The sequence below is a fragment of the Vombatus ursinus genome, unplaced genomic scaffold (genome assembly GCF_900497805.2).
Source record: "Vombatus ursinus unplaced genomic scaffold, bare-nosed wombat genome assembly UNPS02015414.1, whole genome shotgun sequence".
Lineage (NCBI taxonomy): Eukaryota > Metazoa > Chordata > Mammalia > Diprotodontia > Vombatidae > Vombatus > Vombatus ursinus.
The window spans coordinates 525,789-551,883 of record NW_020955192.1 but is presented as its reverse complement, the minus strand read 5'-3'; the positions used below and the strand labels follow the sequence as shown (position 1 = coordinate 551,883).

Below are 26,095 nucleotides of genomic sequence, written 5' to 3'. Positions count from 1 at the left end.
CATATTTTAAATAGAAAACAGTTTTCTATGTGGACATAAAATACTATAATGTTGGCATCATACTTGGGTCTGTTTTATATATTTGGAGCACACAAATAAGCTATGTATGTGGAACTGAGTCAAAATCTTTGAAATAATCAACAAAAATTATATCTGTGTTATGGTACCTTGAGGTAACTTATTCAGTTATTACCAAATTAATAATTGGTGTGCTATTTACGATTCCGAATTTTTTTGTCACACTCACTTGTTCCACAGCAAATATATTGTTTTTGTGTGAGGACAGCTTTTTCATAGTAAAAGCTGTAATTGATTTCTATAAATTATTTAAGCATATAATTGGCCTATATTTGGAAGGGGTCACTGATGTTTTTATCCTTTTGTAGTAGATGTGTATGGTCTTCTGTTAAGAAAGGCTCATATATAAGATGAAGTTGGTAAAGTATCTGGCTAATAATTCAAACCCCGCTATGTAGTGTTTGAGCCATTAATTTTGGATTTGATCTTGTCTGTCTTTACCATTACTTTCTAGTTTTGCAAAGAGACTAGAATTTCAGTCACTTACCTTACTATTCAACTATTCAGTTGTCCGTTATATTAATGATTAACAAGCTTTATGTTTCTTCTTTTATCCAACTGACACTTTTATTATATTGGACTTCTTTTGACTAAATAGATGACCAGAACATTTCCACATCCTGGGGATTGTCTTGTCCCTGATGTCTTCTCAAATTTCTATAGTAAAGGTTTTGATGGATGTTGAATTATGTATTTTGTTTACTGTGCTGCTTTGATTCCTTGTGTCACCTGATTAACCTTTTAACTTTTGCTTCCAGTTGTTGATTAAAGAAAGCTAGAATTTCAGATGTTTCCCCCCAGATTCCTTTACCCATGTTGCTTTTTTGTTGCTTTTAATCAAGCAATATTGTATTCAAGTTTTCTACTACTTATCTTAGTTTGATATTGTTGTGATCTTTCAGTACCTTTTCATATAATTTCAATGGCTTTCAAGTTTTTCCTGCTCTTTTCTCTCAGTTTGGTATTTGATATCTTTCCTTATAGGTATCCCATGTATTGAATGTTTTATACTCTTCTGTAAAATACTTGGGGAAGATGTGTTTACACATGATATAGAAGATACTAACTTTTTTGTACTTTTCTTTTGGCATGCTAGTTGGGTTTGTGCTTTTAAACTCAAAATGGGCTTTTAAAAATTCCATACTATTTATTCCCATCTCTTTCAAAATCATTTGATATTTGGTGATATTTTTGTCATAAGTTTCATTGTGAAGTGTAAGTTCTGAACTTTGCTTTAAGTGAAAATTATTTAAAAGTAGGGGGAAATCACTATGGATTGAAGTAAAAATAAGACTTAGTAGAGGAGGTCAGAGTTTGCTACGTCAGGTATGTAGCATGAAATAAGGTACAGTGATATAGATAAAAATAGAAAAGCCTTACAGGAAGAGTGACTAGGCCAGTTTGCCAATAATGTCAGGCCCAAATTACGGTGGGGGAATCTTGAATGTCAGACTAAGAAAGTCATAGAATCACTGATTTAGATTTGGAAGGAAGTTCAAAGGTCCAATACCTTTATCTTATACATAAGGTAGCTGAGGCCCAGGAAAGTTAAGTGACTTGTCCAGAAGTACATAGGTAGTAAGTTTCAGAGGTCAAATTTGAATCCAGGCCCTCTGATGCCAGAATTAGTGTTCTTTTCAACTGTTTCTCCTAGAGACAATAGAGAATAATTAAAGGTTTTTGAGCAAGGAAAGTGGTGTGATCAAAGAATTATTTAACTTAGCTTGAAGATGTAGATTAGTTTGGAATGAATATACTAGAGGTGAGGAGGCTGATGAGGAGACTATTATATTTGTTCAGGCGTGAAATGAAAATTGTTTCATCTGGACTAACACACCAGCCCTTCACTTCTCACTCTGCTATTAGCTCATTTCGTAATTAATTTGATGACTTCAGGTTTAAAGATAGTATAGAGGCTATGCTCTGGAATAAAAGAAGAAATTATCAGAATTGTTTAAAACTCTCTATTCTTTCATCCCAGATTCACTCCTATGGGCTAGCTTTTCTATCAGTTTTGAACCATGGGCATACAGGTTTAGACAACAATCACTATTCATAATTATAAAATGTACTAGCAGCATCAAGTATTAAGAAAATGGAAATAAATATTTAAAATAATAATAATAGCTAACATTTATATAGTGCTTACTATGTGCTAGGCACTGTGCTGAGTACTTTACAAATAAAATGTAACATTTGATCCTCACAACAACCCTAGGAAGTAGGAACTAATATTTTCCAATTTTACATTCAGCTGAAGTTGACTTGTCCAGGGTCACATAGGTAACAAGTATCTGAGGCTAGATTTTAACTCAGGTCTTTCTGACTTTAGGCCCATGGCTCTATCCACTGCACCACCAGCTACCCCTAAAGAAAACGTAAAATCTGTGATATCTGTTGACATTATCTCTCCCCCACCCCACTAAAACAAACAAACAAACAAACAAACAAAAAAAAGAACAAAAACGGTATAGCCCAAGTATTCTATCTTTTGGAAGGGTCCTGTAAAGGCTCTGTGATCCTATTAAAGATACATCAAAAATCTCAATTTTATGATTCTGAACAATCTAGGGATACCCTAGATCTGGAAGGTACTGAAGGACATCAAGTCTAAATTCTACCTGAAGCATAAAGGCAGTTTAGCAACGTTAAACAGCATTTGAAGGTGTCTATGGAGAACTTAATAAGTCATAAAGTAGCTCATTTCATTTTTAGTAAGCTCTAATTTGGGAGGATTATAGAGGAAGATAGAAGAGGAGTCAGAAATTACAGTGTGGTTTCAAATGTATGAATGGGAGAATGATAACCTAATTGACAAAATTAGGAAGTTAGGAGCAAGCCAGTTTTATGAAGAAGATAGTTTAGACCACACAGATCTTCATGCAGTTGCTAAAGTGATTCCTTAAAGGAAATTCTACCATGTTCATGGTCCTAGGGGGTCAAGACTCTTAATGGTTTCTTCTTGCCTCTAGGATAAAACATAGACTCCCATGTTTTGCATTTAAACTGCTTCACAATCTGAATCCAGCCTTCTTTTCCAGATTAATGGCACATTACTCTGGTTCACATACTCTACATTCTAACCAAAGTGTCCTAATTGCAGTTATAGCTCCCTTTCCTATGGCTTTGCATAAATTACCACCAATGTCTGGAATACATTCCTCTAGCTTCTGTAGAGTTTTCAGATACTAACACATCTAATCTCAACCTAATGGTTTATTTATTTAACCTTCCTTATTGAGGACAGGCTTCTCAAAAATAATTGAGAGGATAAAAGTAAAAACAAGCCTAATCTGTCAGTTTGCCAGGCTCAACAAATACTATTTTGATGGGTTAATAGCTTTTAATGAAAAGAAGCAGTAATCAGCCAAATTAGGTGAATTTTAAAAACAAAATTTAGAAATGTCAACAAAAATCCTAATTTTATGATTTTTGATGAACATTATTTGGCCTCTCCCTGTAGATGTTTGGAGGTAGGAATAAGATATGTAAAAAGGAGTGCTCCATAGCCAGTTGATATGTTTAGTTTAAACAAATATTTATTTATTTACCTACTTACTGTATACGAAGGAATATGCTGGGTGCTGAGCACATTTTATTTTTCAGTACAACCTGCAATTATGTCAAAGAAACAATTTTATTTCATTACCATGACTGACTTGTAAACAGGATGTATTTTGGGAAGAAGAGGAAAGGAAAGGAAAAGCATTTATATAGCACCTACTGTGTGCCAGGTACTGTGTGAAGTGTTTTACAAATATTATCTCATTTATCCTCACAAATACCCTGTGAGGTAAGTGCTATTATTATCCCCATTTCAAAAGACATATGAAGGAAGATACTATCTACATTCAGAGAAAGAACTGGTAAGTAGAAGTACGAATAGAGTGATTTTACATATATACACATATATGTACATGTATGTACATACATACATGCATATACATATATATATTTGTGGCTAATGGTAGCCATCCCTAGGGTGGTGGGGAAGGGAAAAAAAGAAAAAAAATTAAATTTATACAACTTTATTATATATTTAAAAGGAATAGCAAGTTATACATAATACATTTGCAGTTTCATGTGCAAATATCTTTTTTATTATACTATGTTATGGAAATGTTTGTTTTATTCCATAAATTAAAAGTGAAATAAATAAAAAGTTAAAAAGTTAAAAAAACATAAAGAACTTATTTCAACATTTTTTTCTATCTCTGTAACTAGCAGCTTGGATCAGGTTTTAAACATGCACAAAAATTATACCATCTGAGATTCAGAACTTTGAGTTTGTGGTCCAGGGCCAATAACAGTTTTAAGATATTCTATTTCATAAGCCTCTGAAACTATGAAGAAGTAAGTTACAAAGGGAGAGAAAAAGGATTACCAGATTTACAGTGTTATATAGTTTTTCAGAGATGTTGAATTAGAAATCAAAGCAATCAAGTTTTTAAAATATATGTATAGAGCTTTTATAAATTTCACAAATATTTAGAACGTTAAGTAATGAATAAAATCAGCAAAGAACTGCAATATTTTTAAAAAACATCAGGCTTTATAGTACAACTTCACTCAAATATAAATAATAACCAAAAGTGTAATATAAATATGTAACAATGGGTTATGAAAACATTTTTGGCATTCATTTTTGCAAACAATTATTCATGAATTATGAGAAACATATTGAAATGACCACAAACAAGAACCAAAGAGTAGTTTTTACTATACAATGAATATATTTAACACATTCTAGTATTCGGTTTGGTTATTCAACTGCATTCCATCACCCAAGGAAATTTCTATGGGCTTCAGATATCCCATGTTACAGTCATAAGAGTGGTAATAAAAAATGGTTATATTATCATCTTAAGTTGTCCTTAGGAGAAACAGAGGTAAAAAGAACCCAAATGCTTGCCCAAGGCTCCAGATAGGATATCTGAATTAGGGTCAGCTGAAATATGTTTCCATTTCTGGCATTAATTTTTCCCCCTAGATTTGCCACTCCCTTATACTATGGATCAGTAAGGACCCTTGCTGCTATTTGTCCTTCATTCTTAAAGAGGACCATGATATCAGGAAGGTGATGCTATCACATGCAAGTGAATTGGATTTAAGTGAGGGAGGCCTGTGCAGAGTCACCAGTCTCACTTTCTCCTTGTGAGCCATCTGGGTCCAGTAACCAGATATAGATCAGCACCACTGTATATGGCCCAGGATGCAATAGGGGACCTTGGCCTTTTTAAGCTAAGGTCTTTAACAGTTTAACAGGTTTCAGTTTGACTAAGGTAATACCCATTCAGTGATTATAGCTTAATAAGAAATGAGGCAAAGAATGACCCTTTTAAAAAGAAAATAGATTTGGGAGGGGAGGACTCTCAGGTTTTCTGGCCAAAACAGAAACATATGCTATTCATGTTCATTCTGAGCCAATCTAGGCCCAAACAGTGACTGAGTTGGGCTTGGCCTGGGACCTATTGTTAGCCAGTCCACAAGAGCCAGTGATTTGGGGTTAAGGCTGGTCTTCAAGAGAGAAAAAAAAAGTTGCAGAGATTAAAATTCATATTTCCTTTGGGCAGAGCACCCACAGGGAAGGGTGTGATGAGGGGGGGTAAGGAAGAGAGAAGGAGAGAGAGAAGGGCAAGAAGGAGGAAGAGGAGGAGGAGGAGGAAGGAAGAAAGAAAGAAAAAGAAAGAAAGAAAGAAAAGAAAAGAAAGCCATGTTGCCAAAGTAGTAGTTTGATCCCTCTTTCTCTCTTTCCCTCTGTCCACATAGGGTATCATACCCTTACCTGCAGGTGCTCTGCCCAAAGGGAATGTAAATTTTAACAACTCTTACATTTTTATTGATAACTTTTTTTTAGTATCACTATAACTTCACTCATTAACTTTCCCCTTTCCCCTTCCAGAGAACCATCCCATGTAACAAATAATATTAAAAAAGAGGAAGAAAACACAAAAAAGGGAAAACTAATCAATACATTAAAAATACATGCCATGTGCCACACCTGTGGGCCTCTCTACAAAGCAGTAGGGGGAGGGGGATATTCTCATCTCTCTCCTTTGGAGCCATACTTCTTCTTTGAAATCTACCAACATTCATTTTTTATTGTTTTGTGGTTGTTCTTTTCCTTTACATTGTTGTAGTCATTGTGTATATTATTTACTTATTTCCCTCTACCATCTGTAAGTCTTTCTATGCTTTTCTGTATTCATCATATTTTTTAACAGCATAGTAACATTCCATTATGTCTATGTATGACATTTTGTTAAGCTCTTCCTCAAGTCGATAGGCATCTACTTTGTTTCCAATTCTTTGTTTCCACCTCTTTGCTCAAAAAAAAAAAATACAGCCACAAATATTTTGGTATGTATGGAGATTTTCAGTCTTATCAATGGCCTCCATGAGGTATAAACATAGAAGTGGAAGCTCTGGATCAGAGATATGAAAAAGATCATCTAATTCTTAGCTTTCTATTTTTTTTTATATCAAAGATCCCTTTGGCACAGTCTGGGGAATCCAATGGACCCCTTCTCAGAATAATATTTTTAAATGCATAAAATAAAATACATTGGATTATAAAGGAAGCCAATCATATCAAAATACAATTATCAAAAAAAAAATTAAATTTCACAGACCCCACGTTAAGAATACTTTATCCAATCCACCTCCCTCATTTTATAGAGGAGGAACTAAAGCCCAAAAAGGTTGTGATTTGTCCAAGATCGCACAGATAATAAGTGACATTCAGATCCTATAATGTCAATTCAAGACTTTTTCCATTCTATCATTCTGCCTCCAATATGATGCCAAAGACCCAGAAGATCTCATCAAAACTCTTAAGCTTCTTGAGAGCAGGGACTATGTCTTGGTGGTTAATGTGTTTGTATGAACCGTGGTGCCAAACAAATTACTAAGGACATAATAGATAATCAAAAAATACCATCTCCCATTCCCGTAGTCAGAATCCCATAATCTCTTACTGTTAGATCATTCTAACCTCTGACAAAGCATAGCCTAGTGAAAAAGAAAATGGCTTTAAAGAATATTGCCAAGGATAGGATTTTTTCTGACTTTTGATTTTTCATCACTGCCCAATTCTTTGGTGTTCTTTATATCTAGACGAGCAGTTTGGCAGCATGTACTGATATATGACATCTTTTGGAAACACACAGAATAGGGGGAAATATGCTTGGAAATATGCAAGGAAAAACATCTAACAACCTGAATCATAAAGTGACACTGTTCTGCTACAACAAGGTCCCACCAGTTTCCTTCAAAACTGCAGGGCACTCTGCATTAGTGGTATTACTAAAGCTATTGTCAAACGATAGCAGAGAATCTTGGTTTCTTTTTTTATGTGTTGGCTCTAGATAGTCACAGTGTGGGAGAGTGGTTATTCCATTCCTCAGAATTACTGCCTACAGCCCAACTTTTCTGTCATACTTATTGTGTGTGGGGTGTTAAGGGAGGATTAGCACCTCTGGCGTGAGGACTTGCCAAGCCCTTTTCAGGTCTTCTCATCCACCTTTGGTGTCCCCCTTTTACTCAACTCTCATCTGTGACACCAAGAAGCTGTGGCATGTGCAGCAGCCACACCCCAGCAAAACCATCACAGCAGATGGGCTAAACCAGGTTGAGGGCCCTCAAACCTGTTGGTGAGTTAGGGGAATGTCTACCCTAAGCAAGTGAATACAGAGTGGGTGGATGAGAACAATTTAAATTTTCCAATGGCCACGAAGGCACCTGAAGCAGGCACTGTGGAGCATTTAGAGCTTGGTCAGGCATCAAAGATGCCAAGATCATCCACTGCATCCTGGGCCATCTTGACTTTTGTCTTGCCACTGGACTTTTATGACTCTGGGGGGAAAAAAAGCGTGAAGCTGAGAACTTTGTGTAACTCTGCCTCATTTAAATCCAATTCATGTGCAAGTCAGGATATCATCCTGGGATGTCATTGGTCCTCTTTGAAACAAAGGAAGAACAATTGTGCTAACACTATTTCAGTTCTTCTCCCAGAAGAGAAAGAGGGTTAAGTAGCTTCTTCCCATGTCCCAAGGGGAGAGTGTAGGAAGTGTTTGCAAAAGCATGTTCCTTACGTGAAAGCATGGTTAATTACACTTTACTTGCTGTTGGGCTGTGTTAGAAATATAAATATAGAAATGCTGATGATTTATGTGGGTTTATTTTATATCTTGCAACTTTGCTGAAGTTGTTAATAATTTCAAGTAGTTTTTAGTTAATTCTCTAAGGTTCTCTAATTACACCATCATATCATCTGCAAAGAATGATAGTTTTGTTTCCTCATTGCCTAGTCTAATTCCTTCAATTTCTTTTTCTTCTCTTATTGCTATAATTAACATTTTGAGTACAATATTGAATAATAATTGTGATACTGGCCATTCTTGCTACATCCCTGATCTTATTGGGAAGGCTTTTAGTCTATCCTCTCTACAGATAATGCTGTCTGTTGATTCTAGATAGATATTATTCATCATTTTAAGGAAAGCTCCATTTATTCCTATGCTCTGTAGTATTTTTAATAGGAATGGGTGCTGTATTTTGTCAAAAGCCTTTTCTGCATCTATTGAGATAATTATACAATTTCTGTTGGCTTAATTATTGATATGGTCAATTATGCTGGTAGTTTTCCTAATATTGAACTAGCCCTACATTCCTGGTATAAATCCCCCCTGGTCATAGCATAAGGTTATGGTTATATATTGCAGGAATCTCTGTGCTAATATTTTATTTAAAATTTTTTTAATCATGGCTTTCAGGTAGTCCAGTAATTCTTAAATTATCTCTCCTGGATCTGTTTTACAAGTCAGTTGTTTTTCCAGTGAGGTATTTTATATTTTCTTCTTTTTTTTCAATTTTGACATTTTGTTTGATACCTGATGTCTCAGAGAGTCAATCTTCCACTTGCCCAATTCTAATTTTTAAGGAATTATTTTGTTTGTTGACCTTTTGTACATCCTTTTCCATCTGACTGATTCTACTTTTTAAGGAATTATTTTCTTTTTCCAAGTTGTTGCCTCTTTTTTATGATTCTCCTGCATTACTCAATTCTTTTCCCAATTTTTTTTTCTACCTCTATTGTCTGTTTTTTAAAATCCCTTTGAGTTCTTTCAGGGAACTTTTTGGGCTTGAGATCAATTCATATTTCATTTTAAGGCTTCGCATGTACACGTTTTGATACTGTTTTCCTCTTCTGAGTTTGTGTTTTGTTCTTCACTGTCACCACAGTAGCTTTCTATGGTCCGGGTTTTGTTTTGTTGTTGTTGTTGTTTTTGTTTTTGTTTTCTTTTGTTTTGTTTTGCTTTTTGCTCATTTTCCAGTCTATTTCATGATTTTTAAAGTTGATCTTTACTTCTGGGGTACAGGTGTCAATGTCCCAAGTTTCTTTGCTGGAGGCTAGGGGCCTGGTTACTGGCTTTCTATACCAGTGACTTCTGTGGTTGGTACCTAGCCTATTGTGCTGGGGGCTTCCAGGCTGGCAATTTGTCCACTGAGCTGGGGTTGCTAGGTCTACCTATTGTGCTAGGGATTCTGGTGCTAGAGGCCCCACAGCTGGCCTGCCGTGCCACTGGCCTATGAGCCAGGACCTCAGGGCCTTGGTTGCTGATCTGTACTGTGCCTCCCACTGCCTTGCCTAAACACTGCCAATGCTGGGCTGGGCTCCCCTTTTGCCCAAGTGAGACAGATCTTTCCAGCAGTCTTTCTAAGTTATCCTGGGCTCAAAAATTGTTTGACCCTTTCCTTTTGTGGGTTCTGTCACTCCACAATTTGTTTTGAGGCTTGATTTAAAGTTGTTTATAGGGAAACTAGGTAGAGCTCAGGCAACTTCTTGCCTTTTCTCTGCCATCTTGGTTCCACTTTTCCTACTTATTGCACTGTTGAATAAAATTGTTGATAGATTGAATTCTAATGCTGATGAAGATGTATAAGTCTGTTAGGTTTTAAGGCAAGATTTTTACTTTATAGCTATTGAAATTATTTAATATTTAACTATCCATACAATGCCAGGCACAGTAGTCATTACCAGATTATGGCAGTGTGGTGCATGTCACAAACAAGATAAAAGGCAGTGGTATGATGGGTAGAGAGGTGGCCTTAGAATCAGAAAGTCTGTGTGCATGTTCTACTTCTGAAAAACATGAGCAGGGTTACCAGGGGAAAGTCATTAAGTCTCTCAGTGCCACAGGAAATTCTCTAAGATTAACAGTTGCAGCCTTCCTCGCTGGGACTGTCCCATGCCAATGATATCTCACATGTCTTAATCACACCTGTCCCTACCCCCTCTTAAAATGTGTATAATATAAATTGTATAATAAGCCCATGGTAGATATGTACAATCGAAGGCAGGGGTGGGGAACCTGTGGCTTTGAGGCCACATGTGGCCTTATGAGTCCTTAGGTACAGCCTTTTGAGTGATTCCAAGTTTTAAAGAACATATCCTTTTATTGAGGTGATTTGTTCTGTGAAGTTTGGATTCAGTCAAAGGGCCATACTTGAGGACCTAGAGAGCCACATGTAGCCTCAAGGCCACAGGTTCTCTACCCCTGAATTCTAAGGAATTAGCTATAAATGCAATTTAAATATCAGTGATATATAAATTAAACCTTCCGGATCTAAAATGTCTTTTGGCTTAATGTCATATCATCAGTTGTTACTTAGAATTACTATGTTCTTTTCCTGTTGCCCAAAGGTGGCATTTTTCAGGTGGGTCTATTGTTGTGTAGATAACTGCTGCCATTTTCTGTGATTTCATTTCAGTGATGCTCTCCCTATATCTGGCCTTTACCACTGGTAGGAGGTGTGTTTGTCTCAGTGTACACAGCACAGTTGCTCTGACTGCATCACAAAATTTCCCTTTGTTTAACATCAGTATCTAGTCTGACCTCAGAAATACTTATAACAGAAATGCTCCTCTACATTGTCACTTACACAGCCCAGAGCCCTTTATAGTCCCATTGTAAGGAATGCAGTCAAAACTCTTATTAAGACTAGGTTTATAATGTTTTCCTCACTCCCCTTCTCCAGTCTGCTTTAACAACAGAGATAATAGCTTTCCTCTAGGCCCCAAAGATAGTGTTCTATATTTGTGGAGTGATTTATAATGTTGTGAGTTAAAGACCTGAAATATTATAGGCATTGGCCCTTTTAATACTAAAGAGAGGATTATATAGTCTTCTCTAAGGTACACATGTCAGAACAAAATCTAGTATATGTCCATGGCTCTGAGAGTGATGAATTACTTAGATGCGTATGGGATCAGATTAATGAGACCTTGACTTGAATTGTGGTTGGGTTGGAATATTAATTTGTTCGTAACGTTCCTGACAGACTACTATAATTGAATGAAAAATACCAATCCCTCACCTATCTGCCTTGCTAATCTTAGTGATCTATGGAAAGGACCCTGTCATGTGACAGAGGTGGTGCAGACTGGCTTCTAAATCATATGACTGTGAACTATGGGACCAGCCCTCTGTGAAAGTATATACGCAAGACACATTGCATTTTATAGGCATACATATGCATATGCACGGACCATGCTATAATAGTATTCATTATAAAACAACACAATTCAGCAAAAAGTTTACTAAGTACTTTACAGCACCATGGTAGGTGGTAGGAATGTAAAAACACAACATCCTCTGCCTTCAAGGAACTTACATCATATTGGAGGAATAGAGCATGTATACAAATAAATATAGTATAAAACAATGGTATAAGGTGCGTCCACTGGAGGCCGTATCTAAAATAATTTAAGTACTGAAATATCAAAAGCGTCTTAACAATAAGGCAATCACATGGCATGCACCTAAAGAAAAACATGGTAAAGCTGTAGTCCCTATCCACATCTTTATAAGTGCCATTGTCAAGGGCTCGTTAAAGAGTATCCATCCTCTCTATTTTATTCCAGTGCTAGGCCTGCAATCTAGGTCTTCAGATTTCAAATCTAGAATTCTTTCCTCTATTCCATATTTCCTTAAGAAAACAACCCCAAATCTTGGAACACTTTTATTTGGGGGGAGTGGAGAACTAGAGTATTAATCATTATCTACCTGTGTCAGATTTCAGAATTGGCAATAAAATGAAGATGGAAGAATACAGGAACTTAGCCCAAATAAAATGCAGAGTTATAGAAATAACATAAAGGACAGATTGAAATTAAAAATTAAAAGCATTTGACTTTAAAACCACCTAAATGCATCTAACTGTATTGAACATATTAGAAGAGCTTTTTTATCAAGGTTAGTTGAATCATATCTACTGGGCATATTTTGAAGCCCAGAGGATATACTTGAGTTACTTCTCCTTGGTATCCTTATGATCAGGAAGGAATCTTAAGGGTATTATTAGGAGGCAGGGTTGATGAAAGAAGTACATTGCTAGAGGTGGGTTACGTACTATACAGACACAGAAACACGAAGCAGAATGTTGAGTTTGAAGATAAATTAAGTAGGCCAGTTTGGCTGTAACATAGAGTATGTAAAGGGGAATAATGTGAAAGAAATCTGAAGTGGTAGTTTGGAGTCATATTGTAAAGGGCAAATAGAGCAATTTGTATTTTATCCTAGAGAGTGACATGGTCAGGATTGTGCTTTTAGGAATATCAATTTGAAAATGTGTTGGAGAGGGGAAGTATTAGAAGCAGGGAAACTATTAGGAGGTTGGAATAGTCTAGGTGAAAGGTGATGTGAGGACCTGAACAAGAGTGCTCTCTGTGTGAATAGAAAGGACAGATGAAAGAGATATTGAGTTAGAATCAACAAGTGTAGACAACTAATTACATATAGGGAGAAAGGGAGAGAAAAGAGTAAAGAATGACCTCAAAGTGGTGGACCTGACTGGCTTGAATGATAGTGGTGCTCACAGTGGAAACAGGTGTGATTAGAAATAGGGGTGAAGATGAGTCTCATTAATTGCATATTTACTTTAAAACTGCAGCCTGTATATTTTTTCGTTTCCCATCAGCCTCTTGATTGGACAGCCTCTGTGTCCGTTTTCTCTTTAGTTATAACTACTTTGAATTTTATTTGGTTAACACCCCATACCCCCCTCTGCAGCCATAGGAGTGAAATTTCCCAAGGTCCTCCCTTTTGAATCAAACCTAAAATCTGGCCGCATTAATTCTTTGAATGCCAACTGGATTTGGCATTAAATCAGCATAGTGTCATTGGAAGAGCCTTAGATTTGTAGACAAAGTTCAATCAAGAAGCGCATGTTAAGCACTTTCTGTAAAATGACCTGAAGGAAATGGCAAACCAATCCAATATCTTTGCCAAGAAAACTCCAAAATGAGGTCACAGAGAGTTGGACACTCTGGTAGATGCCAGGGATGCAAAAACACCAAATGAGACTTGGTTTTATTGCTCTATGTGACCTTGGACAATTCACTCTACCACTCTAGAATCTCAGTTTCCTCATATGTAAAATAAGGAGTTGGAACTATATTTTCACTAAACTTTTCTCAGTCCTATGGTGCTAGGAGACCTAGATTTTCATACTGGCCCTGTCATTAACTTACCGTATGAGCTCATGCCATAATAGAAAGAATAATTGATATTGAAGCAGGACACCTAGGTTTGAATTCCTAGCTTTGCTTTTTATGACTTCTTTGTCCTTGGACAAATCATTTCAACTCTCTAGGTTTCACCCTCCTCATCTGTAGAATGAGTGTTGGATTAAATGATCTCTAAGGTTCTTTGCACCCCTTAAAAAGTCAGAGGATTCTCAATCACTTAATCTCACTATATCTGCCTGGGGAAAATTGTACAAGCCTATAATACAGCTACCCATGAGGCTGAGGACGCTGGAGGATGCCTTGATCCCAGTAGTTCTAAGCTAAGGTAGAGCTAAAGTTGAGCAGATGTTCTCAATAAGTCCATCATCAATATGATGAGCTCCCTCAACTTGGGGGGAGGGGCACCAGGTGACCTAATGAGGAGGGAACCAGCCCAGGTCAGAAACAGATTTGCATTAGTTCGTAATTAGACTGGGTCTGTGAATAGTCCCTGTACTTCCTATACTACTACCTGAGAAAGATAGACCCAATTTAAAAAAAAATCTCACTGTGTCTATTTCATCGTCTGTCAAATGGGGATATCATTTGGATGCTTTTGTGAATCAAACGAGAACTATGTCCGTGAAAGTACTTTTAAAAGCATGAAACAAAATCCCAAGTATTATTCTAATCTGGAGCTGACAGTTTTTTATTTGCAAAGCCTCTAAATAATCAGTAAGCCTTCGTTGGCGTGACAGATGGTGAGGGAAATGAGAATGATATAACAGCTCTCTTCATCAGGAAAGTCACAAGGAGACTAAAGGGGGTAGGGAGTGGCCAGACAGGAAGGACAACCTACTCTCTATCTAATTTTCCAGCACTTTCAGATACACTCACACTAAGGCTTTTGCTAACTTGTAATAGTTTTAGTGTGGTGGATCAAGCAGGATATAAATATTCATTTTAAAAAGAAAGATCCCTTTAAGACGATAAGATTCTTTCTTTAAAAGCCAAGAACTCTGAATGTCTGATACACTTCAGGGAATCCAAATGACTTGTGTTAAAGGAGATATTCATTTCCTGTATAATGCTGCCGTATGCAAAGCTTCCTACTGTAACTGCCTGATAGAGCAGCCTTAATCAACTTGAGCTTTAGAAGGCAGTGGATTTGACCATGGAGTTAATTTTCTGATATGCTTATTTAAAGTGACATATTCTTCCCTGGGAGGTAGAATTCAGATACTGCTATTCTACAGAAAAAGTAGCATGATAGGAGCTTCTCACAGGAAAAGAATGGCAAAGGACCCAGTCTGAGTTGTATTTCCACTTTGGTTACTGAATTGCCTATGTCAATTTAATTCAACATATATTTATTACACTTCTATTATATGCAAGATGTGTTATCTCAGGGAACTCATTTAAACTCTGTCTTCATTATCTGTATGTTACATGGGTTTGTCATTGTTTAAATTTTTGGATTTCCCTCTTTGCGTTTTAGGGTCACTTAGTACATTTATAGAAATAACTGCAAAATGTGCTTTGTCATTGCAGTTTGTTGTTCAGTCATTTCCAATTGTCCATGACCCCATTTTGGAGTTTTCTGGACAAAGATACTGGAGTGGTTTGCCATTTCTTCCTCCAACTCATTTTATAGATGAGAAACTGAGGCAGACAGGGTGAAGTGACTTACCTAGGTTCACATAGCTACTAAGTGCCTGAGGCCAGATTAGAACTCAGGAAGGTGAGTCTTTCTGATTCCAAGCCCAGTGTTCTATCCACTAAGCCCAGTGTTCTATCTACTGAGCCCCGTGGCTGCCCACTAGGTTTACTCTTTGGAAAAGACAAAATGTAGTTATGTCTGTCTCTTCTCTCTTTTTTTCCCTTTCTCTTCCATATATGAAGCAAATGAATGGAGCAGGAGCAGTGTCCCCACTGAGAGATAGTGGGAATCTATTACAACAGGCTCATACTATACCAGAAGTCATTCAGATTTCTGCCTAGTGCTTCTTCTTGGAATTCCCTAATTTTTTTTTTCAGGTTGAGGGTAATGAAAGCATAGTTATCTGGCAGCTGAGTTTCACCTCTAACTAATGTTTTAATCCTCTTTGTGCATTTCTTGGGAAGTGGACTCCCAAATATTTTATATATTCTCTAGTTATTTTGAGTGAAATTTCTCATTCAATCTCATCCTACTGGGTTTTGTTGGTTATGTACAGAAAGGGGTAATGATTTGTGTGAGTTTATCTTATATCTTGGCACTTTGCGAAAGTAATGGTTTCCTGACATTTTTATTATTACCTTCCATCATATCATGGATTCATAGATTCAGAGCTAGAAGAGACTTTATAATCTATTAAATCCAATCCTCTCATTTTATATATGAGGAAGCTGAAACACAGAGTGATTTCTCTAGCTTGTAAGTGTCTGAGGCAAGATTTGAATTCAGTTCTTCCTGACTCTAAGTTTAATGTTCTACCCACTATTCTACCTAGCTGCCTCAGATCTCCTGCAAAAAGATAATTTTGTCTATACTTATTCTGCTAATTGTATTTTCTTTCCTTATTGCTATACCGAGCATTTCTGTCACTTTATCAAATAATAGAGGTAATAGTGAACATCCATGTTTTACCACTGAATTTTTTTGAAAAAGCCTCTAGTGTTTTTCAGTTACCCATAATTCTGGGTTTGGGGTTTTAATAGATCCTATTTTCCATTTTAAGGAATGGTACATTTATTCTAATGCTTTTAATTCTTTTATTAACAGAATGAGTGCCTTATTTTGTCAAGCTTTTTTTCTGCAACTTGATATTATCACATGATTTTTTTGTTCTTGTCATAAATATGCTTATAATATTCATAATAATGAATTTACCTTGCATTCCTGGTGTAGATCAAACTGGTCATAGTATAGCACTGGCCACTATTTATGATTCCTTGAAATATAATATCCAGGTTTTTTTTGTTATTTTTTGGTTTTGGGGGAATCCAGTGATTCTTAAATTATCTATCCATTTATCCTTCACTTGTCTTCCAAGTTAACTATTTGAAAGTAAATACCTTAAATTCCTTCTATTTTTTTTTATCATTTTTTTTTTGGCTAATGAAATCATTGCATTTTCCCCCTCCATTCTAATTTTCAGGGATTCTCTTACTCTCAGGTAAGGTTTTACACTAATTTCAACGATAGTTATTCTTCTTTCCATTCTTTTCTCCAGAGGTCTTCTTTCACTTATTATTTCACTTTTTACTTATTTCTTCCAGGTACTTTTGTAGTCCTTGTAGCCATGCCATCTTCTTTTGAGGCTCTACTTATAGTTGTCGTGGAGTTACTTTCTTCTTCTGTTTAGTTGCTTGGATATCTTTTGATCTATGATATTTCTTCAAAGTGTTTATTGCTTTCTTTTGTTTCTTCCTATCCCCAGCCTCAGTTCCTGATTTGGGATTTTGTGTCAGGGCTAGTCTCCACCCTGTCTAGTACTTGTAGATAATGTGATTAGCCCCTATTTGTTTCTAACTTTGATTTCTTGAATTTCTGCTACTGGCTTCCACCTTTTTGAGTGTGTCTGTACTGAGAGCAGTGATATGTTTCAGGCCCCCAAGATTGTCTAGCATCAGAGTACTATGGTCTTCAGGGCTTCCTGGGAGCATTTCAAATCAGAATTCTGTAGAACACATCCTCTTCTCCCCTGCCCCCACCCAGCTCCAAAGGTATCCGGTTCTGAACCATTTAGCTTTCAGTTCAGCATCCACAGTGAGAGGAAACAAAATCACGTGTTTCTGATACCCTTGGGGCTTCCCCATTTGAACATGGACAGGCTTCTGGATTACTCACCTGTCCATCTGCCTCTCTGACAAGATCACAGTGCCTCTAGGCTTTTGGCTGTCTTTTTGTGTAGTCCTTGTCTGGATAAAGAAAGGAATTTACTATTGTTTTTCTTCAGACTTCTTGATCATTATTCAATCTGATTCTGCTTTTTGGATCTTTGCCAAGATACATGTTGAAGAGTTGAGACTTTTCTATAACTTATCATACCATCTTCCTGACCAGAAGTTTTAGAAAGTGTCTGTTATTATTATCATAATGCCAGTTATGCCCTCTTCTCCAGAGCTACCCTCCCACCACATTCTTTCATTATGATTTTCAAGAGGGGGTGCAAGTGAGATTGAGAAAATTCTAAAAACCTTTCCTTACCTCCTCTTAATTGATCCTGTTCTAGAAAGTCTGTTAATATTACATGGCCCTCCTAGTGGGCTAACCCAGAATATTTAAAATGTTCTGAACCTTCCTTGAAAATCGTACTTGTTCATGGCCAGGTTATCTCTCTCAGATCTATTGCTTTAGTCTGCACATAATTTATGTGTACCCCCAACCCTATCAAAACACATTTCTATTGGTTTATTGTATATGTAGACCTTGAATGTGAAGAAAAGACTCGTGTATATCTCATCATATTCAGATACATTCTTTTTTCACTTGACTTTGTTACAAAGTACCTCGCCTTCATAGTCTAATCTGTGTGTCTCTCCTCCTTCCCAATTCCTTTCAACGGAGAGCAAGCCACCAATCAGCAGCAGTATGTATTGTAAATTTGAAGTTTAGTTTCACATTTTCCCTCACATTGTGTACCTTACCAATGAGACATGCGGTAGTATATTTTTTCCTTCCTTATATCCTAAAGTGATCTGCAGTAAATTATACACAAATTTCAAAAAGTTGTCTATTGATTTATTTGTTTCCTTTTCCTTTTCTTTTTTTAAAGAGTTACAGCAAACATGTTATGGGAGCTAGGTAGGTGGGAAGCACTACTTATCTCTCTCACACTAGTATTAGGAATCAGGTCACTAAATGCTCATTGAATGCTACATTAAGAGAGAACAAATTTATTTACCAGTCTTCTTTTGGTTTGTGGCTTCTTCTCATAGGCACATCATCTTTGCTCCAAGTAGTCACAACAAATATGCAGGGGAATCATTTCCAGGAATCTATGATGCCATGTTTGATATTGAAAACAAAGCAGATCAACACGAGGCCTGGGAAGAAGTTAAAAAACAGCTCTCCATTGCAGCATTTACAGTTCAAGCAGCAGCAGGGACTCTGAAGGAAGTACTGTAAGAAGATGGCAGCAGAAACCTTCTGTCCACATGACCAGCCACAAGCACCACCGGGGAGGAAACCAGCAAACAAGATTCACCTCCAGCTTTTCTCTGATAATCCATGAAGCCATAGTCTGAGCTAACAAAACCTGTATGACTGCTAATTTATATGACATTCTTCATCCATTCACTTCAAAGTACTTTATCAATTTAGCTAATGACCTACTTGAAATTACTTAAGAATTCCCCCTTTGGGGGCAGCTAGGTGGTGCAGTGGATAGAGCATTGGCCCTGAAATCAGGAAGACCTGAGTTCAAACCTGGCCTCAGACCAAACACTTGACACTTACTAGCTGTGTGACCCTGGGCAAGTCACTTAACCCCAATTGCCTAAAAAAAAAAAAGAATTCCCCCTTTGCCCAGCTGAAGCTGAGAAAAGACATTGGAAGTTCTTTGCATATGCTTAGTTCTATTAAATTTACATTAGCAAGATTGAAGTAACAGTCTTGAAGCAGTAGGAATCAACTTTTCAGTTATGTAGCAAGTTGAAGCAGCAGCTACAATTCCTCCAACTTAATTCAGGCCAGAAACCTAGCTGAGAAATAGAAATCAGAGACTTAAGAGATACCACCATTAAATGGTGTTCTAGTCTTCTAAGGACAAAGCCATGACACTGACTCATGAAAAGTCCTGATTACTTCCCTTGATAGATAAATCACTTCTAGACATCCCCTGACAATGGTTTTCTGCCTTCTGCTTGAAGATCTCCAGTAATGGGAGACTACTACTTCCTGAGGCAGAAGGTCCATTTTCAGATAGAATCAATTATTAGGGATTTTTTTCCTGATATCAAATGTACATCTGCCTCATTGTAGCTTTACCCCTTATTGTTCAAAGCTCTGCTGTCTGGAGTCACACATAATAAGACTATTACCTCCTCCACTGATCCATTCTCAAATCCCACCCAAATCTTCTCTTCCCCCCAACCCTACCAAGCTAAAGAGAAACATTTCCTTCAGCCATGGGCTCCAGCCACCTTAGGCATTTTCCTATAAACATGCTTGTCAATGTCTCTTTAAAGAAACAATACTTCAAGCGTGGTCTGGCCAACAAAGATCACAGTGGATTATTATTTCTCTTATATTTCTATTAGCTTAGCCTAAGATCACATTAGTGGGTTTTTTTTGGGGGGGGTAGTATCTGACTGTGACATATCTGACTGTAATCTCATGTTCAGTTTGCATTCAACTTTAAAAAGGGAACCTTTAAGTATCTTTTTTTCTTTAAAAAACATCGACATATCACCAGTGGGCCAGGCGAATTCAGCAATACCAAAGCTTTGATAATTTAGACATTAAGCATCTACTTCATGGAAGGCATTGTTCTAGGCACTAAGAATACAAAGATGAATAAAAGGCAGGTTTCTTCTAGCCTCTAGAAGCTTATGATCTGATAGACAAGTACAGAAACAACTAATGCAGATTTGAATATGTTAAGTCCAAAGGAGAGAATAAAGTTGCCCCAAGAGATCTAAAGAAGAACATGTTTTTATCTTGGGATAGGGAGATAAGGCAAATGAAGTGGCACCTGTACTTGGCATCTTCACTATCTGTACTCTAAGTGATAGTGTCACAAAGTTCATGCCTTTTACTATGTAGGAGAGCTATGGAAGCAATTGTAGTCATTTATCTAGAGATTACTATGTTAGATTTGGGCATAAAATAACATTAATGATTTAATAAACTTGGTTATCTGAAATTTTGCCCTCTTGTACATTAGGAATAAAAAATTATGAGAGGCTGAATTTCTAGAAGCAGAAATATATTACAGCAGTTGGCCTGATTTCCCAACCATGAGATGGAAAAAAAATTTAAATTTAAATATTAAAAATATATTAAAAAATAAAAATAAATAAAAATAAACATTGAAAAAGTAAAACACATATGTGTGTATATTGTTTACATATACATAATATACATATGTATACTTATTAGTAATATTATTTGTAATATAGGTAGTATTAAACATAACAGGTAGCCTGATTTCCCAACCATGAAATGAAAAAAAATTAAAATATTACATATGTATATATAGATGTATATAATACATGTGTGTGTATATGTATATACACATATATATACAATATAACATAAGGAGTATATTAGTAATAATATAAGTAGTATATTATGGAGGTTCAAACTGAATGTTATTTAGACATCTTAAACTCAACATGTACAAAACTGAATTTATTGTCTCCCCCCACTCAACCTTCCCCCTTTCAGGCTTTCCTATAACTGTTGATAGCACCACCATCCTCCAAGTCACCTAGGCTTGCAACTAGGTGTCATCCTTGGTTCTTCACTCTCTCATCCCCCAAATCCAAACTCTAGCCAAATCCTGTCAATTTTACCTTTGTAACATCTTTCCCATACATCCCCTCGCCCCTTCTCTAACACTGCCACTAACCCAGAGCAGGCCCTTACCATCTCACACCTGGATTACTGTAATCCCTGCCGCAAGCCTCTTCCCACTCTAATCCATCCTCCACTTAGCTGTAAAACTAGTTTTCCTCAAGTGCAGAATTGGCCATGCCACCCCTCTACTCAGTGAACTCTAGTGACTCCCTTTTACCTCCATGATCAAATATAAAATCCTGACATTTGAAGACCTTCATGACTTCCATCCTAACCCTCCCTTCCTCCCCTTTCCATTCTTCTTGCACTGCTCCATTTATTCTGTGATCTACTGACAATGGTCTCCCTGTTATCACGTGTGAATGTTTAACAAAACGAATTCTAGGATTTTAAGGACTAGCTAATGGAAAAGAGATTAGACATTTTGCTTAGTTCCTAGGGGTGTAACTAGTAGCAATAAGTGAAAGTTGTGATGAGGGTAATGTTTAACAACAAGAGTGATCTGAAAGTAAAATAGTATGCCCTACGAGGCAAAACCGTTTTCTCCTCCTTGGAAGTTTTTAAGAATCTCAAAGGCATCAAGCAAGTTTAAAGGATTTAGTTAAAATATAGTATTGCCCTTGACTAGTTTATCCAAGGATTACAAATTTAAGAATGGAAGTAAGAAATGTTGCTTGAGACTCCTCCCCTCTGTCCTCTTCCTTTGAGCAATAGGAATTTAGGTGAATGGATAGAATATTGGACTAGAGAGGTCAATGAAGTTCTTGCGTTGGCTTTTCCATTGAGTATGGCTTTGGTTTACTCATTCACACTTTTTGGGTTTCTAAATTAATTAAGCAAAAAGACTATTTTTAGATTATATAGGAAGCTAGGTGGCACCATGGATAGAGCACAAGGCTTGGAGTCAGGAGAACTGGAGTTTAAGTACCACCTTGGACACTTACTAGCTGTGTGATCCTGGGCAAGTCACTCAACCTCTGTTTGCCTTATATGTAGAATGGGGATAATAATAGCACCTATCTCCCAGTGTTGTTGGGAGGACAAAATGAGATAAATGTAAACAGTTAGCACTGTGTTAGCACATACTCAGCACCATATAAATGTTGTTGGGTTGTTTCAGTCCTGTCTGACTCTGTGACCCCATTTGGTATTTTCTTGGCAACGATACTGGAATAGTTTACCATTTCCCCCTCCAGCTCATTTTACAAATGAGACAACTAAGGCAAACAGGGTTAAGTGACTGGCCTGGGTCAGACAGCTAGTAAGTGTCTGAGATGGGATTTGAACTCATAAAGAGGAGTCTTCCTGATTCTAGGACAGGTGCTCTATCCACCGTGCCACCTAGCTGCCCATAGATATTTTTTTTTAAATCACTATTCTAGTACCTTTATACCTGTTTTTTTTTTTAAGTTTTCACTTTGATTCTTCTGTGGAAGGTTGTCTCTCCCTTCTCAAAAAATGGTCCTGATAGTAAACTATTCCAGAAATTAGAAAAAACTAAGCCTACATTGACCTTTAGAGTTTCTGGCAGAAAGTGTTATCAAGTAATATTGCCAAAGGAATAAGAGCTATAGGAAATGCCAGCACTGTGCAGCTAAACTAGAAGTTTTTCCTGAAAAGAAGTGCTTTACAATCTGTGACTTGTTATTTTTACACTGATTAGGTTGCTGATTCACATTTGATAGACAATTACGGTTCAGATTTAGCATTTTTTTAACAAAAGTTTTTTAATGCCTTTTTTCTTTGTTCAGTTTCCTTTTTTTTTTTAAGGCAGTTGGGGTTAAGTGACTTGCCCAGGGTCACACAGCTAGTAAGTGTCAAGTGTTTGGTCTGAGGCCAGATTTGAACTGAAGTCCTCCTGACTTCAAGGTCAGTGCTCTATTCACTGCACCACCTAGCTGCCCCCTAATGAATTTTTTCTTACCACTCTGTGGAACTTCTTGCTTAACTTTTCACTGAATGAGAGTTTTAGGCCCTTGAAATGAAAATGAGGTTGACTAGGCAAGTGGGGCCAAGGGTGTGAGTTTAGTGCCTTCAGCAGTTGTATTTAAATTTGCTGTCTTATTTCTTTCATTGCCATTATAGAGATTTATGTTCTATGCACCAGAACATGGGCTTCCAATCATCCAGGTTGGTGAAATAATGTAGAGATGCAGCAAAATATTCTAGAACTCTTCCCATTCCTCCTTTCAGAGAACAAAACCAATGAGGCTGGAGCCATTTCATGGAAAGAAGTATTTATGAAGCCCAGCTTGCTTTGGCAGACTTGGCCGTGGATCCCAACATCTTTATGCGTTATTACGCTCACCACTTTTCACAGCCATATCCCAACATAAGGTCAATTGTTTCTGAATTTGCAGCATTCACTGTAAGGAGGGATGGGCAAAAGTATCGATGGCAAAGGGAAAATCCATCTCCACTACTTACTAGAGAAATTCAAAGCACATTCAAATGTCATTAATGTCTTGCATTTGTATACCTAGGGCAGCACATTGTGTCCAAAAGCTAGCTCCAGTGTCAACATTTGTATAATCACCCAGGTGTTTAGAATTTCTCATTATGAATTATTAGAAATAATGTTTTCTGAGTCTTCACCCTACACTTAATTTGTCTAATGTATTCTCCTCTAACCAAAGAGCTACCCTGGTTTTTATGAAGAGGCAATCTGGACAGTTTATATTAACATGCAGGAAACTAGAGGGATGAGACCATATGATATCTTTAGACTCCTTCCTCCTTTAATTAATTCTATGCTAGCTGATTTCCTCTCATTCTTCTCTTTTTTTTTTTAATGCCAGTGAGACTACATCCACTCTTGGCTGCTTCACACTGTTTTTGGGTAAAATGTCTATAATCTAGAGGTGGGCTTGTGCATTTTAAAAATGTCATCAGGCCTTCTTTTCCTTCTTGTCAGTTCTCAGCACTCCTCATAAATTTCTAGCCTCCAATGAAAACAACCATAATCTGGATACTGAAGTCCTGCATTGACACCTCATCATGGTATCTTCAAAGACAAGGCTACACTACAGAGATCAAATTCTGGTAGAGTCTACCAAATTGAAAAAGGTTTGAGTACTAGTACAGTGTCAGATTGTGCCTGTGTTTTTCAGAGGACCAGCACAGTTAGGGACACACAGTTAAGGACTAACAGGCTCATCTACAGAAGGTTGGCTTGGCCCCTTTGTGTCATACTTTTTTTTTTTTTTCACTATAACAACAGATAAAAGAACAAAGCCATGGACAGTTCTCTTTGGTTTCTTCCTTCTTCCTCAGTGACAGTAATGGAATGAGAGAGAGAGAGAAACAGAGAGAGACAGAGAGAGAGAGAGAGAGAGAGAGAGAGAGAGAGAGAGATGTTTCTAAGAATCCCAGAGTTCTTAGTCTAAGGACATTAACCATTTGGTATTCTCAATGTACAGTTTTTATGCAGTAATTAGTAAGTGTACACTCTGTTGGAGAAACTTAGATATATCCAGAGGAACATTCTTACCATAAATGAAACCAGAATACATAAAGAATTGATGGAATGACTCATGCTCTCAGAGAATAAAGAAGTTGGCAAGCATGGCGTTATCATGTAACCAAAGGGTAGAAAAAAATTATTTCATGGACTATTTACTTGCTTATCTTGTCTTGTGGCATTCATGGTGAATATAAACAAATGTAAGAATACTACAGTTTGAGAAATAAATCATTAAGTGAAAAGTCAGGAGGGGGAAGAAACTTTTAGGAACAACCAGATTTTGCAAATTAAATGGAGTCACTAGCACAGGAATAAATACCAGAAACAATGACTTTTGCACTTCCTCTAACTTCTCTTTGTAGACCTTTATATATCAATGTATAATTTGCACAACTCGCCTCAGCTGTCCTAGAAAAGCAAAAACAGAGAGAAAGAGTATTACCCTTTTCTCCCAAAAGACCCAGTGAAAAATGCCATTTGTAGTGGAATACTCCCCATTCAGTATCTGGCATGAGAGTGAAGCAGAGCCACAGTGAATTGTCCTTGAGTAGAAAACAGACCCATTCAAGCAGTTAAAAGTTTTCCAACAGTCACTTAAAGATATCCTTAGGTAAAAGTAAAGCTATTGGATCAAGGTGTAGGACAAAAGGTTTGAATCACTTAAATCCAAAGATGTCATTGGTCCTCTTCAAGAACAAAAGACCATCACTAATAACAATAACAAAGAGTAAAAGCACTCTGAGGTGTATGAAACAGCAGGACACAAGTGTGGTCATCTAGAGCTCCAGGGTAATCACTTCATTGGCCAGTTGCTTTAGAGCAGGCAACTAGCACCATCTTCTGGATAGAGCTAAATAGCAAACAGCAGCAATTTTGAGACAAACTGAGAAACAGCATCCCCAAGAAATATCATAATACTTGTCTTGAACAGAGGACTGTGATATCAGTGAAAAGACCCACAATTCTGGCCAGAAGCCTAGGACAGTAGTCGTGGTGCAGTGGCCCACAGAAGAAAAAGGAAAGCTCCTCATTTCCTCTTGTTGGGCATCACTCAGTGTGGTAGAAGACTGTACATTTATAGGTCTTTGAGTGGCCTCCTAGGGGGCAGTTCATCTCTTGATTCTCTGTGAATTCTTCAGTCATATTTGTAGGGTTCTTATAGTGTACATAAAAATCCTATTGTTTGAAGTCTTGTGATACCAAGTGCTCATAGAGGAACTGTTTTCCTTAGCTTTGGGGAGTGTCAGATACTAAACTTTTTGGGATGCATTTACATGTCACAGTGAGCCAGAAAAATCAGAAGACTCCAGAACATATCTGGCTTTCATGCCAGAATGGAGACTTTGACAAGGTATATGTAATACAATGACTTCATTAAAAAGGTGGACTTGGTTGAAAATGATGAAAACTATAGAATAAGAAAGAGGTCAAAAACTGATTACTCAGAAGGCTTGCATTTATGCTGCTTCTATTCTTGACCTAATCCTCATGAATATATTCAAGAATAAAAATAGTAAAAACTTTTATACAGTGCTTA

The 26,095-nt window shown here is 37.0% G+C and overlaps 1 protein-coding gene across 2 annotated transcripts in view; it reads left to right on the top strand.

The window, feature by feature from the left end:
* NAALAD2 (N-acetylated alpha-linked acidic dipeptidase 2) overlaps positions 1-18,701 on the top strand; it is a 96,102-nt gene extending 77,401 nt beyond the window's left edge. For both annotated transcript variants that reach the window (XM_027847562.1, XM_027847563.1), the window contains one exon: positions 18,512-18,701. In XM_027847562.1, the coding sequence (XP_027703363.1) occupies positions 18,512-18,701 (190 nt within the window). The remainder of the gene's footprint in view (positions 1-18,511) is intronic.
* Positions 18,702-26,095: the final 7,394 nt, after the last annotated feature.